The sequence below is a fragment of the Lithobates pipiens genome, unplaced genomic scaffold (genome assembly GCF_037356315.1).
Source record: "Lithobates pipiens isolate NorthernLeopardFrog02 unplaced genomic scaffold, aLitPip1_a1.2 Scaffold_16, whole genome shotgun sequence".
Taxonomy (NCBI): domain Eukaryota; kingdom Metazoa; phylum Chordata; class Amphibia; order Anura; family Ranidae; genus Lithobates; species Lithobates pipiens.
The window spans coordinates 114961033-114976740 of NW_027507748.1; the positions used below are offsets into that span (position 1 = coordinate 114961033).

At 41.6% G+C, this 15708-nt stretch overlaps 1 protein-coding gene across 6 annotated transcripts in view; it reads right to left on the reverse strand.

Moving 5' to 3' along the window:
• Nucleotides 1-3379: 3379 nt before the first annotated feature.
• Nucleotides 3380-15708, reverse strand: part of ABR (ABR activator of RhoGEF and GTPase) — a 608507-nt gene continuing 596178 nt past the window's right edge. For all 6 annotated transcript variants that reach the window (XM_077480318.1, XM_077480319.1, XM_077480320.1 and 3 more), the window contains 7 exons: nucleotides 15288-15347; nucleotides 14143-14252; nucleotides 13814-13953; nucleotides 13592-13726; nucleotides 12128-12233; nucleotides 6907-7054; nucleotides 3380-4338 (listed from right to left, as the gene is read on the reverse strand). In XM_077480318.1, coding sequence (XP_077336444.1) covers nucleotides 4249-4338; nucleotides 6907-7054; nucleotides 12128-12233; nucleotides 13592-13726; nucleotides 13814-13953; nucleotides 14143-14252; nucleotides 15288-15347 — 789 coding nt within the window. In that variant the 3' untranslated portion in view covers nucleotides 3380-4248. The remainder of the gene's footprint in view (nucleotides 4339-6906; nucleotides 7055-12127; nucleotides 12234-13591; nucleotides 13727-13813; nucleotides 13954-14142; nucleotides 14253-15287; nucleotides 15348-15708) is intronic.

Genomic DNA, 15708 nt, shown 5'->3' on the forward strand with positions numbered 1-15708 from the left:
TTGCTATAAATCAGCAGTCAGACAATCCACATTACAATATGCATATCTCAGCGGAATAGTCCGACAAACCTTATGGAACTTGGGGGGCCGCTAAACTGCAGCTGAATTTCTATTTCCCTTCTAGGCACCCCCCAAAATGTTGTAGCTTCCAGGGAGTGCAGAAGCTGAAGCAAAGCTTAAGTATTGGCATCTTATGAAGTCTGATTTACTAAAACCAGAGAGTGCAAAAACTAGTGCAGATGTGCATGGCAGCCAAACAATGTCTAAGGCCGCGTACACACGCGGGGACTGTTCGCTCAACTTTGTCCGCTGAACAGTGTTTCGGCGGACAGTCCGCTCGTGTGTGGGCTTTCAGCGGACAGTTTCAGCGGACAGTCTGCTGAACAAAGTTTTTCGGAAATTCCGAAAAACTGTCCGCTGAAACTTTGTTTCAGCGAACAGTCCCCTCGTGTGTAGGCTTGTTCGTCAAACTAAGTTCCGCGTATGCTCAGAAAGGATTTACACGCCGAAGTTTGCATTGCAGTGTATAGGACGTCGTTTTCTAGTCCCGTCGTACATGCCGTTCACGTCATCGCGCACGGTTTCAGCAAACTGTTCGTTCGTCGTGTGTGGCCAAGTCCGTCCACGCTAATTTTGAGCGGACTGTCCGCTGAAACTGTTTGACGGACAAAGTTGAGCGAACAGTCCCCGCGTGTGTACGCGGCCTAACTTCAGCTTGTTCAATTAAAGCGGAGTTCCACCCAAAAATTGAACTTCCACTTTTCCGAAACCTTTACCCCCTGCAGTGTCACATTTAGCACCTTTCAGGGGGGAGGGGGAAGCAGATACCTGTCTAATACAGGTATTTTTCTCCCACTTCTGGGCATAGATAGCTGAGCCACCGGCGGCTTCACTTCCTGATTCCCTTACCAAAGATGGCGGCACCTCCACCTGAGCGCCGAGGGACGGGTCTGCTTCGGGTGCCGACATCGCGGGCACCCTGGACAGTTAAGTGTCCTTATTTTAAAAGTCAGCAGCTGCAGTATTTGTAGTTTCTGACTTTAAAAAAATAAAAATAAATTAGGCGGAACTCCGCTTTAACAAAAAACAAAAACTGGTAGCCGATTGGTTTCTATGCAGAGCTGCACCAGATTTTGCACTTTAGTAAATCAACCCCATTGTGTCTGCTATGGCATTTCTTTGCAGGTTTGCACAGGAATTCTCAATGACCAGTTCCCTTTAAACTGTTCTGCAAGGCAAGTTGCAAAACATACACACACTTATATATAAATATATATATATATATATATATCTTCATTTAAATTTCAACCATTTAGAAAGTACAGAAAACAATAGATAACAAAGGAGCTTTGTGGAGAGATCAACCACAGCCTTTGTCTGGACAACCAATTCAGTGGAGAAATCACACCGCAATAAAACGCTCAGTGGAGCCGGTCCAGTGTAATCAAACACATGAGAGAATGGAAAGATTGATACCTGGTTCTACATTTCCACTAGAATGTTCAGCAGGACCTTATACGAGGCACACGTCAAGCTGAAACTACAAGGGCCGTTATGGATGGATTTACTTAACCCTGGACCCTATGAACATGGCAAGCTGATTTTTCCCGTTTATTCCTGGATGAGGACACAATGTGCTGGCACAACGAAAGGAATAATACACTTGGATAATCTGGCCTAAGCGTCTTCAGCTCTGGACAGTTTCACTGTAACTTCATGTTTTAATGGAACAGAAATCAATGAATGTAACAGATCTGGCGCATATTAAAAGGCATCAACAAGACCCTTCACTGGAAATGGATACAAAAATTCTTACCCAGCATCCTTTCTTAACTTAAAACGTAGTTTTCCCAATGAACATTGTAGACTGGACAAAGGCTTTTTTTTTCTGGTTACTGGAGCTTTTGTGGCTTTTTATATGACAGTAATGATTTAAAACATTTTCAAGGTATTGTTAGGATTGACACATTACAAATATACTGTAAAATCCTCTAAATTTATCAACAACTATGTAGTGAAGAAGTCTACCTAAAGAATCCATGCGTGTACAGCCAGCCAGATAAACTCTCTTGCTTCGTTGTTGCTGGTAAATCCATTGTATTTTCCCGGTGGTGAAGGATTCCCACTGGCAGAACACAATAGCGCTATGGGAGGGATTCCCCCATCAACACAAACTGTGCTGATGGGGGAACCAAGCAATTTTCTTTCCAGCAACCCATGGCTGAAAACTGCATGATGTATGATGAAATTTGAGTTGTGGGTGGCCCTGTTGGCTTTCAGATGTAGTCACTGTTCGGGTATTTAAGCAGTAGCGGGTGCAGAGCCAGCTTGAATCCAAAGGTTGGCAGTAGAAATTCCTCCATCTATGGTGGGTGAAAGAATCTCAATGCAGTGTAAAGGAAGGAATCTTCTCTGCCAGGTATTGTGGCCATACACAAAGGAGAGAAATCTGTGCAATTATGGATAGTTTTACTAGATTGTGTATTACAGGTGCCCAGTGGTCTCTCATACAATCTTAACATCTGTCCATAGGAATCCTTTCCCTTAAGGAAGACTATGGCCTTGCCATTGTAGATTTTGTACAGATATTGTAAAAAGGCAGTTTGCAGTTAATAATCTTATCAGTGTGATTAAGAAGATAAAAGCCTGGTTTATATGTTTAGTGTATACAGGAGGCAGTCATATTTGACAATTACATATGCAGCCTCTTTTTGCTACTTAGTAGTGCAGCACAATGGATGGTGTCTTACTGTTCCTCTGCCTCAATGCAAGTCTACCAGAAAGGCCTGTCTAACCGAAGATAATGCACTCTGTATGTGGCTGAGATGTTTATGTCAGCAGGGATCCAGACATATATAGCTACAAAAGGAATAATCTACCAATCTGTATAAAGTACATGACAACATGGTATGGCAAGCAAGTGAAAATGGGAACATCAAATCAGATAGTGCTTTAAGCAACAATTTTGATAACTTAAAATATGCAAATACACTATAGTTCCCTTTAAGTGTTCCACAATCCGCCCAAACACACATTTGTCACACACGTCAGTCCATCCAAAACCTAGATCTCTGCACCAATGTTCATGCTCACCTTCTCCCACCAAACCAAAAGGCCAGTTGGTGGTTCTGCTCATAGCACTCAAGCAGAATTACGATATATACTTTGAGTGGGCTGCCCCTTTAAATCTCAGCAGTAAAGCCCTAACTACAGAGAAATCAGTGTGCTACTGCATAAGTATAGGCCTGGCACTGCATTGAATCATCTACAACATCCTGACTGGGGATTTAAGCTATGCCATCGGCTTGTCTAAGGAGTTATGAACGAGGCTGATAAAGTACAATTTATCAAGGAACAAAAATATAGCGAACACATTGCATTGTGATGACCATTTGTCTTTATAATTTAAACTGTCAATATAGTCAAATGTAATATCTGCAGAGACTTGGATGGGTTTTGGTTTCATTGGAACAACTGGTCTCCTTGGACTGAATGTTTGGTCCAACGAGGGTACATTTCTCCAAGTGCAAAAGAGTCCATATACCAGTAATTTCAAGAAATCGTGCGCAGTAACAGAAATGTACCACCTTCTCAAAGCAGCGAAATCACAAGTGACAGCTCCACCAGGGAAAGTAAATTAAAGAGAACCAAGAAGCACTTTCATTCACAATAGAAGGACAAGAGAAGAAGAGAACGTCATGGCAACTAATTATATTTAAAAATGTAAAGACTGAGAGCCCACTCACGTTCCGTGAGTCTGTGCCTGGCAAAAATGGCAGAACTGTCCTGTGAAACTGTCCGGTGGGCACGAGCAGAGTTTGGCCCCTGTGGTCCCAAAGGTGAGGAAGGATACCGTGCAGGCTGCAGTCTCCAGCACAAGAATATAACTGGATAAAAGACCTTTAAGGTCAGCGGAGTTACGGAAAGTTTGTGAAAGTTCTCACACGTCGAGGAGTGTGGAGGACAAAGAATGCTCTCCGAAGCTCTGCTCCACCTACGCTTCTGGCTCCTACATAAAATAATGCCTGAACACCAATATACAAAATACAGCTCGTTACACGGGGAGCACAGTGCTGGTTCATTCTTTCCACTTCTGTACAAAAGAATTCAAGAAATGCACAACAGCAGGTTAAGAGACGCTCTGGGTGGCAACATCCAACTACTCTGCTCTCCTCACAATGTCTCTTGCCTAATTTACAAAGAGGAGCAGAGCCGCCCCGTCTTCTCCTGGATGGCAGAAGTGCATGCTCACACATCTGTAGAGTAGTACAGAGTGTTCCTCTTCAACTCAGAGAAGCTGATCGGTGAGTGCTGCAGGTAATAGAGCAGAACCTGGACCTGGGATGGGAGAGAAAAAGAGAAATTTTATTTGTGGTAATGAAAGTCACTGATAAGTAACAAAATGTGATTGAATGACAAAATGTACACAAATCTGTTACAAAGGAGGCTTTGCCTTAGACTGAAGGTGAATGTAGAGTAAAAGTTTATTGTAATTCATGTTAACATGACCAGTGAGGAGCAGGCAGAATGAACCTGGAGTAATGTGCCAGTTGCTATCATACTGGGAAGGTAGGTATATTATGGGCTGCATTCAAATTAAAGTAAAACTAACTGAAAGGCAAAGCTTTTTGTTTCATTTTGGATAGTGTAAGGGAAGGTTAGAACCCTTTGTTTGTTTTTTTTTGTTTTTTTTACATCGGTGTTCCAATTTGAGAGATTTACCTTCACTTCACGTCCTTTCCCATAGCCAAAGCAGGAAGTGAGAGTAAATCCTTCCAAAGTGAGGTAATACAAGGGTGGCACAACTAGTATCCCCATTGTAAGATTTCCCCTCAATTTCTGTTCTGAAGTCAACCCAAAATTTGGGATTTTCATTTAATTTGGCTTTTGAACATCATAGAAAATAGGACAAATAGTGAGAGTGAAGCTCCATAATGGGGGTGGGGGTGGCAGCCCTTCCAATCCCTCTCCCCTCTATCCAAAACTAAAAAAAAGTTTTGCCTTTAGTTACACTTTAAGAGAATTCATTACCTATTATCTAAAGTGACCTATGTCCTTCCTCCTGCTATCCCATCTTACCATACCCCTATGCTTATAGAGGCAGATATAAAAATGATTTATATATTGCTTAACAGTTTTCCACCAATCCCTAGATAGCACCTGTTAAAACGCAAGGTGAAATTTTGACTTAAAGCGGAGTTCGACACAAAAGTAGAACTTCCTCTTTAAGCACTCCTCACCCCCCTGGCATGCCACATTTGGCATGCCATTTTTTGGGGGGGGAGTAGGTACTTAGTTTAGAGTGGGACTTCCTGTCCCACTTCCTTCTCTTGGCCGCCCAGGTGACTCCTCCTCTCCCCCTAGGCAGCCCCTCCCTGCCAGCAATCTTCTGGGACACACGACATGTCCCAGAAGTTTGCCTGGCCACTAGCAGATCGCAGCGCGATTCTTGCATGTGCAGTGAGCGCCCTGCCGTGAAGCTGAAAGCTGTCATGGCCGGGTGCCCACAGTGGCTATGACAGCGCCAGCAGAGAGTAGGGGGAGAGGAGCGAGGCTCCATGTGGCTGCCTCACTGGACCGCGGGACAGACGAGTCTGTTTATTAAAAGTCAGCAGCTTTTTTTCTGTATGTTGTCATGCTGATATGTTGGTCTGCTAAGGTCTTTTAATGTCAATGTCTATTGTTTTGCACATCGGGCCTTCGGGGAAGATTGCGTAGGTTAAGCATTTTAATAAATAAATAAAAGCAGGCTAGTGATGTAGCTGGGTGCAGAGTTGTGGATGGCTTTGTAAATTATTGTTAGTATTTTAAATTGTATTAGTTGCGTGAGTGGAAGCCAGTGCGGGGATTGGCAGAGAGGGGTGGAGGACACTGAATGGTTGGTGAAGTGGATGAGTCTTGCAGCATCATTCATTATGGACTGAAGGGAGATAGTGTATGTAAGGGTTATCCAACAAGGAGGGAGTTGCAGTAGTCATTGCAAGAGATAACCAAAGAGTGAATTAGAAGCTTGGTGGTGTCATAGGTTAAAAAGGGGCGTATTCTAGAAATTTTGCAGAGGCTAAATCGGCATGATTTGGGCAGGGATTGGACGTGGGCCTGAAAGGACAGTTCAGAGTCTAGGGTTACCCCTAGCACCCTGGCATGTGGGGACGGATTGAACGTTGTGCCATTGATCTTGACAGAGAAGTCAGGGTAAGGGGCACATGGGGAAGGAAATATTATGAGCTCGGTTTTAGATTTAGTTTTAAAAGTGGTGCGACATCCATGTCCATTAATAAATCAGTGATGTGTGAGGAGACTGACAGGGTGAGCTGAGGGGAAGAGAGATAGATTTGAGTGTCATCGGCATATAAATGGCAGCGGAAGCCATGGGTGGCTATCAGCTGACCCAAGGAGGACGTGTAGATCAAGAATAGTAGAGGTCCAAGGACAGAACCTTGGTGGACCCCAATGGTAAGGGGTGTTGCAGAGGAGGAAATGGAGTTGTAAGGGACACTGAAGGTGCGATGAGATAGGTGAGATTTGAATCATGGAGAGCACAGCCATGGATACCAAGCAAATTGAGTTTTTTGAGAAGGAGGATGTGATCAACTGTATCAAAGGCAGCGGAGAGGTCCAAGAGTAAGCGTGCCGAATAATGACCACTGGAACAAGTATGAAGATGCACAGTTTAGACTTTATCTGAAATTTTTGAGATGTGCATTTGTCTATGGCAATGACTCAGACAGTATTAAAGCCAGCTGGTTGGCATTACCACCAGACGAATAGCATCGTTAGATAAAGAGGTCAGTAAGGGTCTACATATTCTCTTATCACAGGTTTACTTGGGTGTTTTACCAAAAAACAAAACAAAAAAGAAAGTCAATGAAGCCAAGGTTTGTACCAACAAGCCCTTATAATTACCTGTGCCATCACGTCATGTGACCAGATATCGGACGCCAGATTCGTATGCCCTTTACTCTCCACCTCAGATGGTCTCAGTAATGTTGGCCCAAAGACTGTGGCTAAATTATGGAGTGACATCTTGTTGATTGGTTCTTTCTCTGCGACCCTGGAAAAGACAAAGAATATTACTATTTAGCAAAATAAAATATTATATTACTATTCATCAGCACAAAAACAATAACATAATTTTTTTTTTCAGACACATACTGCTATACAGAATATGTCAGGGATATTTAAACTGTTTAGGCAGTTCACATAAATACTGTGAATAACACTGATATGGAGAGTAAAACATATTTTAGAATACATGTGTACCTCCTAAAAAGTAAACCAATGTACCAATGACTAGCCTTTCACTTGTCACAAAGGCACAGCCCGGTATAGGCTTGTAGTCAGGGTGATGTCAGAAGATCTGCAAGTGTTCCTGGTCAGTGACCTAAAATAGTAAAGCCAGTGGCTCAGCATATAAGCCAGGCAACTAGTACAATATGAAAACCACCAAGACTTATCTCACATATGTTTTCTACTCATTTTGGTCCAGTCTATTGTCCTTTTGTTTGTGGACAATGATCAGTCTCTGCAGCCTATGTGAAGTAGAATTTCTTGCACTCATCTTTAATTCTATGTGTCATTTTCATTGTTTCATTCATTTCCATGAACTCTTCTCTAATTGCGTATGATCTGTCTGATGTCCACAGTCTAGATAGTACTTATTTAGTTCTTAACCACTTACAGACCGGACCATTTTGCTGGTCAAAGACCAGACCACTTTTTGCGATTCGGCACTATGTCGCTTTAACTGACAATTGTGCGGTCATGCAACGTTGCTCCCAAACAAAATTGACGTCCTTTTTTTCCCCACAAATAGAGCTTTCTTTTGGTGGTATTTGATCACCCCTGTGGTTTTTATTTTTTGCGCTATAAACAAAAATAGAGCGTCAATTTTGAAAAAAATGCATTATTTTTTACTTTTTGTTATAATAAATATACCCCAAAAATATATAAAAAAAAATGTTTTCCCTCAGTTTAGGACGATACGTATTCTACATATTTTTGGTAAACAAAATAGGGATAATTTTATGGCATTTTTATTAATAATTTTTTACTATTTTTTTTTTTACTAGTAATGGCGGCGATCAGCGATTTTTATTGTGACTGCGACATTATGGCGGACACATCAGACATTTTTGACACATTTTTGGGACGATTGTCATTTATACAGTAATCACTGCTATACAAATGCAGCGATTCCTGTGTAAATGACACTGGCAGTGGAGGCGTTAACCAGTAGGGGTTAAGTGTTCCTAGGGGTGTGTTACTAACTGTGGGGGGGTTGGGCTTTCATGTAGTGAACACTGATCTCTGCTCCAATCACATGGAGCAGAGATCAGCGTCACTAGTTGCTAGGCAGAATGGAAAAATGCTGTTTACAACGGCATTTCTCCATTCAGCTGTCCCGTGAGACGATCGCGGGTATGCCCGCGGCGATCGAGTCCGGACTCACGGGGTCCCGACCGGCGGCGCACTCGCTATGGCAGGGCAGCATTGAAGATTGGACGTACCTGTATGCCAATATGCCTGCCCGTGCCATTCTGCCGACGTACATCGGCGTGCGCTGGTCGGGAACCGGTTAAAATACAAAGCTAACTCTGTAGAGACATACACTATATTGTCAAAAGTATTGGGAGGCCTGCCTTTACACGCACATGAAATTGAATGGCATCCTAGTCTTATGCCGCATACACACGATCTGAGTTTTCGTCTGAAAAATCTTGGATGGGGTTTCCGACGGAATTCCGCTCAAGCTTGGCTTGCATACACACGGTCACATAAAAGTTCTCTGAAATTTCGACTGTCAAGAATGCGATGTCGTACAACACTATGACAAGCCAAGAAAATGAAGTTCAATGCTTCAGAGCATGCGTCTAATTGTTTCCGAGCATGCGCAAGAATTTTGCGCGTGGTACAGACAATTGGAATTTCCGATCTGAACTTTTTCCGTCAGAAAAATAGAGAACCTGCTCTTAATCTTTTGCTGGTGGAAATTCCGCCAGCAAAAGTTCAATGGTCCTGATCATGTGTATGGGACTTTAGTCCGTAGAGTTCAATATTGAGTTGGCCCACCCTTTGCAGCTTTAACAGCTTCAACTCTTCTGGGAAGGCTGTCCACAAGCTTTAGGAGTGTGTCTATGGAAATATTTGACCATTTGTCCAGAAGCACATTTGTGAGGTCAGGCACTGATGTTGGATGAGAAGGCCTACCTCACAGTTTCAGTACTAATTCATCCCAAAGGTTTTCTATCGGGTTGAGATCAGGATCAGTCAAGTTTCTCCATCCCAAACTCGCTTATTTATGTTTTTATGGACCTTGCTTTGTGCCTGTCATGTTGTCATGTTGGAACAGGAAGGGGCCATCCCCAAACTGTTCCCACAAAGTTGGAAACATTCCCATAGACACTCCAAAACCTTGTGGACAGCCTTCTCAGAAAAGTTGAACCTGTTATAGCTGCAAAGGGTGGGCCAACTTAATATTGAACCCTACGGACTAAGACTGGGATGCCATTAAAGTTCATGTACGTGTAAAGGCATATGTCCCAATACTTTGGACAATATAGTCTATAACAAGCAATAGGTTCATTTGAAACATAATCCCCTTTGGGCACTTGCTGATGTAACGAGGTCTTGAGTTTTATTATCAAAAACTGTTTGCGCACAAATTGTACATTTAAGTATTGCAGGAACAAAAAGCGACATGTAATGTGATTTGCAGAACCGTGCTAGGTTCAGTAAATCATTATTGGATATAGGTTTACCTTTCACTAAGGAAACAAAAGACACACATACAGAACTTCAAGCAGGCATCACCCATATCCTACCAGCTCTTTAAGCAGTACTACAGTCTTTGTCAGATACAGAAGCTCTCTTGTAGGTCTGAATACCAATACGTAAAAGTCAAACCATCTTGCTAACATATTATCCATGACCTGGCACTCTACCGCTGGCTACTGTTTAAAAAATGTTCTTCGTTTGTGTGCTGTTAATCCGACAGGCTATAGAGCTGAATGAATGTTTATGTCTAATGGAATTGTTAGATCTGAATGTCTTTTCAGCCAGGACACTTGCTGTACCACAATGTACTTTCCCACCAACATATGTTGTCCCCTTTAAAGCTCTGCCACACAAGAGCGGAGCTGCTGGTATGAGAAAAACAGCTGCCGTCTATTCCTTCCAGAACTGGTCACCCTCCAGAAAAGCAGATGTGAGAGTTGGCGACTACCCGACTCTGCGATGGAAAACTTGAATTTTCCTCTAAACGTTTGTCCCAGTTCTCATGCAACACTAACTTAGAAGAGATTAGTAACCAAAGAGTCATGTGTGTACTGTAGCGGTAACCAACCATACATTGTCTGTATCCAGGTAATAATTATGACATAGGACAAAGTATGGCGACACGCCAGCTAACGGAATCTGAAGGCTGCAAGCACCAAGTACCCAAACTAAAGAGAGCCTGTACTACAATAATAAAAAAAAAAAACTTTATGTAACCTAATGAAAAACAAGGTCTAATGCCCCCTAACTCAGGAAAGAGAATTAAAGGGGCTACATGCCCATATACATGTGTTCTTCATGGTTCCTATGGCAAGCTGAGTGTGTGATATGAACTAGAACAAGATAAGCATTCATTGCGGTCCAATTTAATATGCAACAACGTTTTTTTTTTTTTTTTTAAATAAGGGAGGAGAATAAAATCATAATTGCTTTGATGTCAGGTACAATTCTCAGCATTTCTTACAGCCTGCAGACCGCAATAGATGGTTTAAGTTGTAGACCACAGAAAGCTACTTAAGCATTGACAAACAGTTGTAAGATGATGTGACTAGAAGGTTTCAGAAGATGCTGCTCCATTTATTTTGGCCATTACTATAACATAAACGTAAAAAAGCACACAGGAGGGTACAAATACCTAGTGCAGTGATGGCGAACCTTGGCACTCCAGATGTTTTGGAACTACATTTCCCATGATGCTCATGCACTCTTCAGTGTAGCTGAGCATCATGGGAAATGTAGTTCCAAAACATCTGGGGTGCCAAGGTTCGCCATCACTGGCCTAGTGCATTGCCAACATTTTGTTATATCGAGCAGCCAGCCAAATCAATATTCACAAAAGTAGGTAGGTAATACATAAGAGTTGTAATACACACTAAATCACGATCCAGTGCAGGAATCACGTGGTTTGACCTGATGCACCACTACGTTGGCAGTCTGACACCTTTCAGGGAAGAACCGCCTTCCTCTTAGCTCTTAGAAGAGGGGTTGTCCTCCAAAACAAGTCAGCCCACCAACGCAGTGGTGCATCAGGTCAGGCCCCGTGATTCCAGCATCGAATCGTGATTTGGGGTATTACAACGCTTATGTATTTCCTACTCTTGTGAGCATTAATTCGGTTGTTTGTTCTATGTAATAAAAAAAAAACCCTTGATAATGCGCTAGATGTTTGCACTTTACCGTGTGCTTTTTTTTTTACAGTTATCCAGTAGATTTCCTTTTGTGAGGAGTGTTGCACCAACAGAGCATACCAGAAGGATTCTCGCACACTTGCTTTTGATGGATGTCATCATTTTGAGACTTTTTGGCAGTACTCTAAGCGCTGGAGGGGTTAGTGTGTTTTTTACAACATACTATTACAAAAAACACTGCAATGGTTAATATCATAGTTAACGTCAAGAAACCCTGAAAGTGTACAATGAGAGAAACACTTTACTGAAACCCTCTCAGACGGTTGTCACTGGAACAGGGGCCCCACTGAAAAATGTACCTTCGTCTTTTCCCGTTACAACTGTAAAATGTTAGATTTCCCATCACTTTTTGTCTGGGGACAAATATAAAGAGAGGACCTGCCTATCAGGGACACCTGGCAGAGGTGTTTCTATTTTTTTCCTTACGCCATCAAAAACGGAGAAATAAATTAAGGCTATAACTGCACTTGGAGCCCCAAATCAGTTATCCAAATACGTTAATTATATTTAATTGAACATATATATATTTTTTTAGAAGACCTTTAGTAGATCTATGATAAGCTATACATTATAAAACAAGGACATGTTATTTTGTTGTGATGAGTATTACTGCCATCTCCCAAAACTCTGTCCTAACAAGGTGTGACATTTTATTTAGTTACCTTTTCAAATGCTGAAGCAGGAAGAGGAAGGTCATGAGGTTGGGGTCGGGCAAGGATCGAAGAAGGTGCATCATGCAATTCTCCTTGGCAGCTGGATCAGACAGAGCTGTAACCAAGGAAACGCAAGAGGATTAGGAGTCACAAGCAGCACATAATCAAACAACGGATAAGCCAACAATGGGGTTTTGTAAACAGCTGTAGAGCAGGCCACCAGCCAAATAATATAGACCTACTGACCTATATTAATTGTATGCATGATTACACATGTTCAAAGCAATGTACACCCAGGACATCTTTGAATATACTTTAAAGATACTTTTTGAAAGACTTATACACTTCACGTCCATAATAGGACACCATTACAAGTCAATTATGTTTTAGAAATATCAATAGCAGAATGTAAGACAACTAATTCTCTGCATGGGCTTTCATAAAACGTGACCATATCCCCCTCAAAGGTCAAAAAATTAAAAGCCCAATTCCTCGAAAAAAAATGGTTTGGTTAATGGATTATTTTTTGGAGAACAGAGATATACCGTACTTACCTAATACTCTGATCCTTCACACGCAGACCAGTCCTTGTGTCTTTCTGCCACTGTGGTCAAGTGGTCTTGTGTGGTGGACTGTTCCTGACACCATCATGTCCATAGACATGCTCTCTACGTGAGGACATCAGGAACAATCCACCCCTGGATCGCAGAGGAGCTCTGATTGCCAGTAGAGTGGAGGATCTGGTTAGTATACAGCTATCTCCTCTCTCCCGGACAAAAATGAGAAGGTGACTCAATATGCCCCACTGCAAGGGATATTTACATTTTCCTGGAAATGGGCTTTACGTTTTGCAGTTGGTGGGCCAACTTGATTACTGATGCCTGGTCTGATGGCTCCCTGTTTCTGTATACAGGAGAATCTGCTGATCATTACTGCAATGTTAAATGGGCATGTAAGGCAGGGCATAGACGATGCAAATTTCTTTCCTGCAACCACAGGTCCCAGCTATGGCATTAATGTCCAACCACAGGTTGCAGAGGAGGGGGGGCAGGGGAAGCTGTCCCCACAGTGAGAAAACAATGATTATTGCTAGCGGATATGGCAGCGGCTAGCAATAATTGCAAGTAAATCTGGCAGGTTGGTTGTACCCAAGTTGATCGCTCAATCAACTTGGTACATTTAGCCAGCCCACACATGGGATTCAAACCAGTCTATGGCCGGCCTAAAGCCGTCCATACACTACACAAATTTTATCCAGTTTCTGATGAATCAGCTAAAATCTGGTCAGTGGTCCCGTCAACTTCTTTTGAGGTAAAAATCAAAGGAGCTGGGCAGAAATTTGTTGGTCGAACAATAACTGAATGGTAGCTTTAAATTATAATCTTTTTTTAAGTGCTATTTAAAAAAAAAAAAAAAATAACACAGCTCAACATAATTCCTTTTTCAAATAGGTAAAACAAGAATGGTACGTACCAATTCCTTCCATGAAAGCCAAGTACAGTCTGTCTGTAAGGAGTGGTTCAGGGAGCTCACGGAAATACAATTTTAATGTCCCAGCTATGGCATTAATGTCCATGTCACTAAGCATCATCAGGATGTCTTTGTTGTCTAGAAAGGAAATCAGAAACAATCAATATACATAAAGAACATTTTAAGCTTGGCTTCTTTTCCTTAACTATTCTAATTGAAACTTACTAGCATCAAAAGCAGCTTTCAAGGCCTGAATGTCAGTGGCTACTCCAGATATCCTGTATATCCCGACCTCCTCAATGCCACGCTTTTCAACCTCCTCTATACATTGACGTACTATATATGGCACCTTGGATCGCTCACGCCTGGTAAAGACAGAGATGTGCTCATTAGTTCAACTGTAATAAGCAATGTTCACTGGCTCTACAAGACAAAAGCTCTGCTTTTATGACAGTGGCTTTGGTGCTAATTGGTGAAAGTGAAGCTGAACTGACATATGGGGAATAATAAGTCCTCAGCAGATCTTATTGGAGAGAATGAGGTGATCAACTTACTTTGTCACTACGCTGATTTTAACTCCAAAAACGCCTGTCTGCTTCTTAGAGGGCGTCCTTTTCAAGCTCATATCACGGCTGCTGAACTTCATAGAAAACTCTACTTTAATCTGAAAGTAAAACAGATCAGCTGAAAATTTGACAAAATGTCACATAAAAGGTTTTCCTACAAAAGATCTATATAACCACTTTTAGCCATGCCTGTTTATTAATAAGTAATGTTTTAACATTTCAAGAACTGTTGATAACCTACAGTATATCCTCTCTACGCCAACACAATTATTTAATGGCCCACATGAAACCTGCCCACTTATACCTGTCCAAACACAGGTATCAAGTGGTCAGTCTGTGAATTTTTATTATTTTTTTTTCTTGTCAAAAGATTTTATTAAATGTTTAAAGATTAGACAAGTAAATAAAATAAAGAATATACGAATAAGGTGATGATTCTCATCCAAATATAACAAAAAAGTATACATACAGTTGAATACAATATGATGTGTAAAGATAAATTATTAAACCAGTAATATCTGATATTTTAGAACTGACTAGAAGAGTTTGATATTTAAGGTTATTATACTGTTACATATGGTCTAAATGATTTATATAAGCGGTCCTTGAATTCTATGTCTTAGGTAACTCGGGGAGCTCTTGAAGTAGTTCAATAATCTGGTCTTCTCCACCTGCAAATTTCGGGTGTTTTCCCTCACCTATATGTGTTATATGTATATATATATATATATATATATATATATATATATATATATATATATATAGATATATAGATATATATATATATATATATATATATATCAAATTAATCCAACAGAGGAGAGTCCCTTCAGCTGGACACACCCAGGAAGTGAAAAACAAAGATCAGAGTATAGTTGCATTGCAGTGTTATGGTGTCAATGGTTCCTAAAAAGGCATTGCAGGGTCTAAATTCCTCTCTTTTATTGCCCTCTGAACAGGATTCTGCTCACTTCTTGTCCCAGAGAAGGGAAGCCTTCCTAACTGGGATACAGACAACTATTGTAGAACAATCTTAATTTGTAGCCTCTTGGTGGGAGTTTCTGCACATTGTTGACCAGCCTTTGCAGTAACTATATTGTACACCTACAGCTTGTGTGCCCTGGGTCACTCACCCCATTCATCTCTATGACGTCCACATGCCAGTTCTTGCTTTGCACTGCTTGGGGATCCAGCTGCAAAGAAAAGCAGATAACATGTCAAGACCGACATTAAACGGCACACCAGCTCAATGTAATTATCACTGGCAGGATCCCATCCTGGAACACAAGACACAAACAATCTCAGAGCAGTGATCATATGCAGAACAGCTGTGCAGTGCAGGTGATAAGTAATCAGCAGTTTACAATGCCTTGCAGCAGAACATCTTCCTGTCCTTTTACAGCGGCCCGAGACTTCAGGCAGCAGGTGTTATAGCACAGCATTTCTATTATTGGCCTGTACATCTACAAACAGGCAGGGAAGACAATGATGGCTCACAAACCACAGACCTTTAATAAAAGGTAGACCAAACGGACCTGTACTACCCGCAGATCT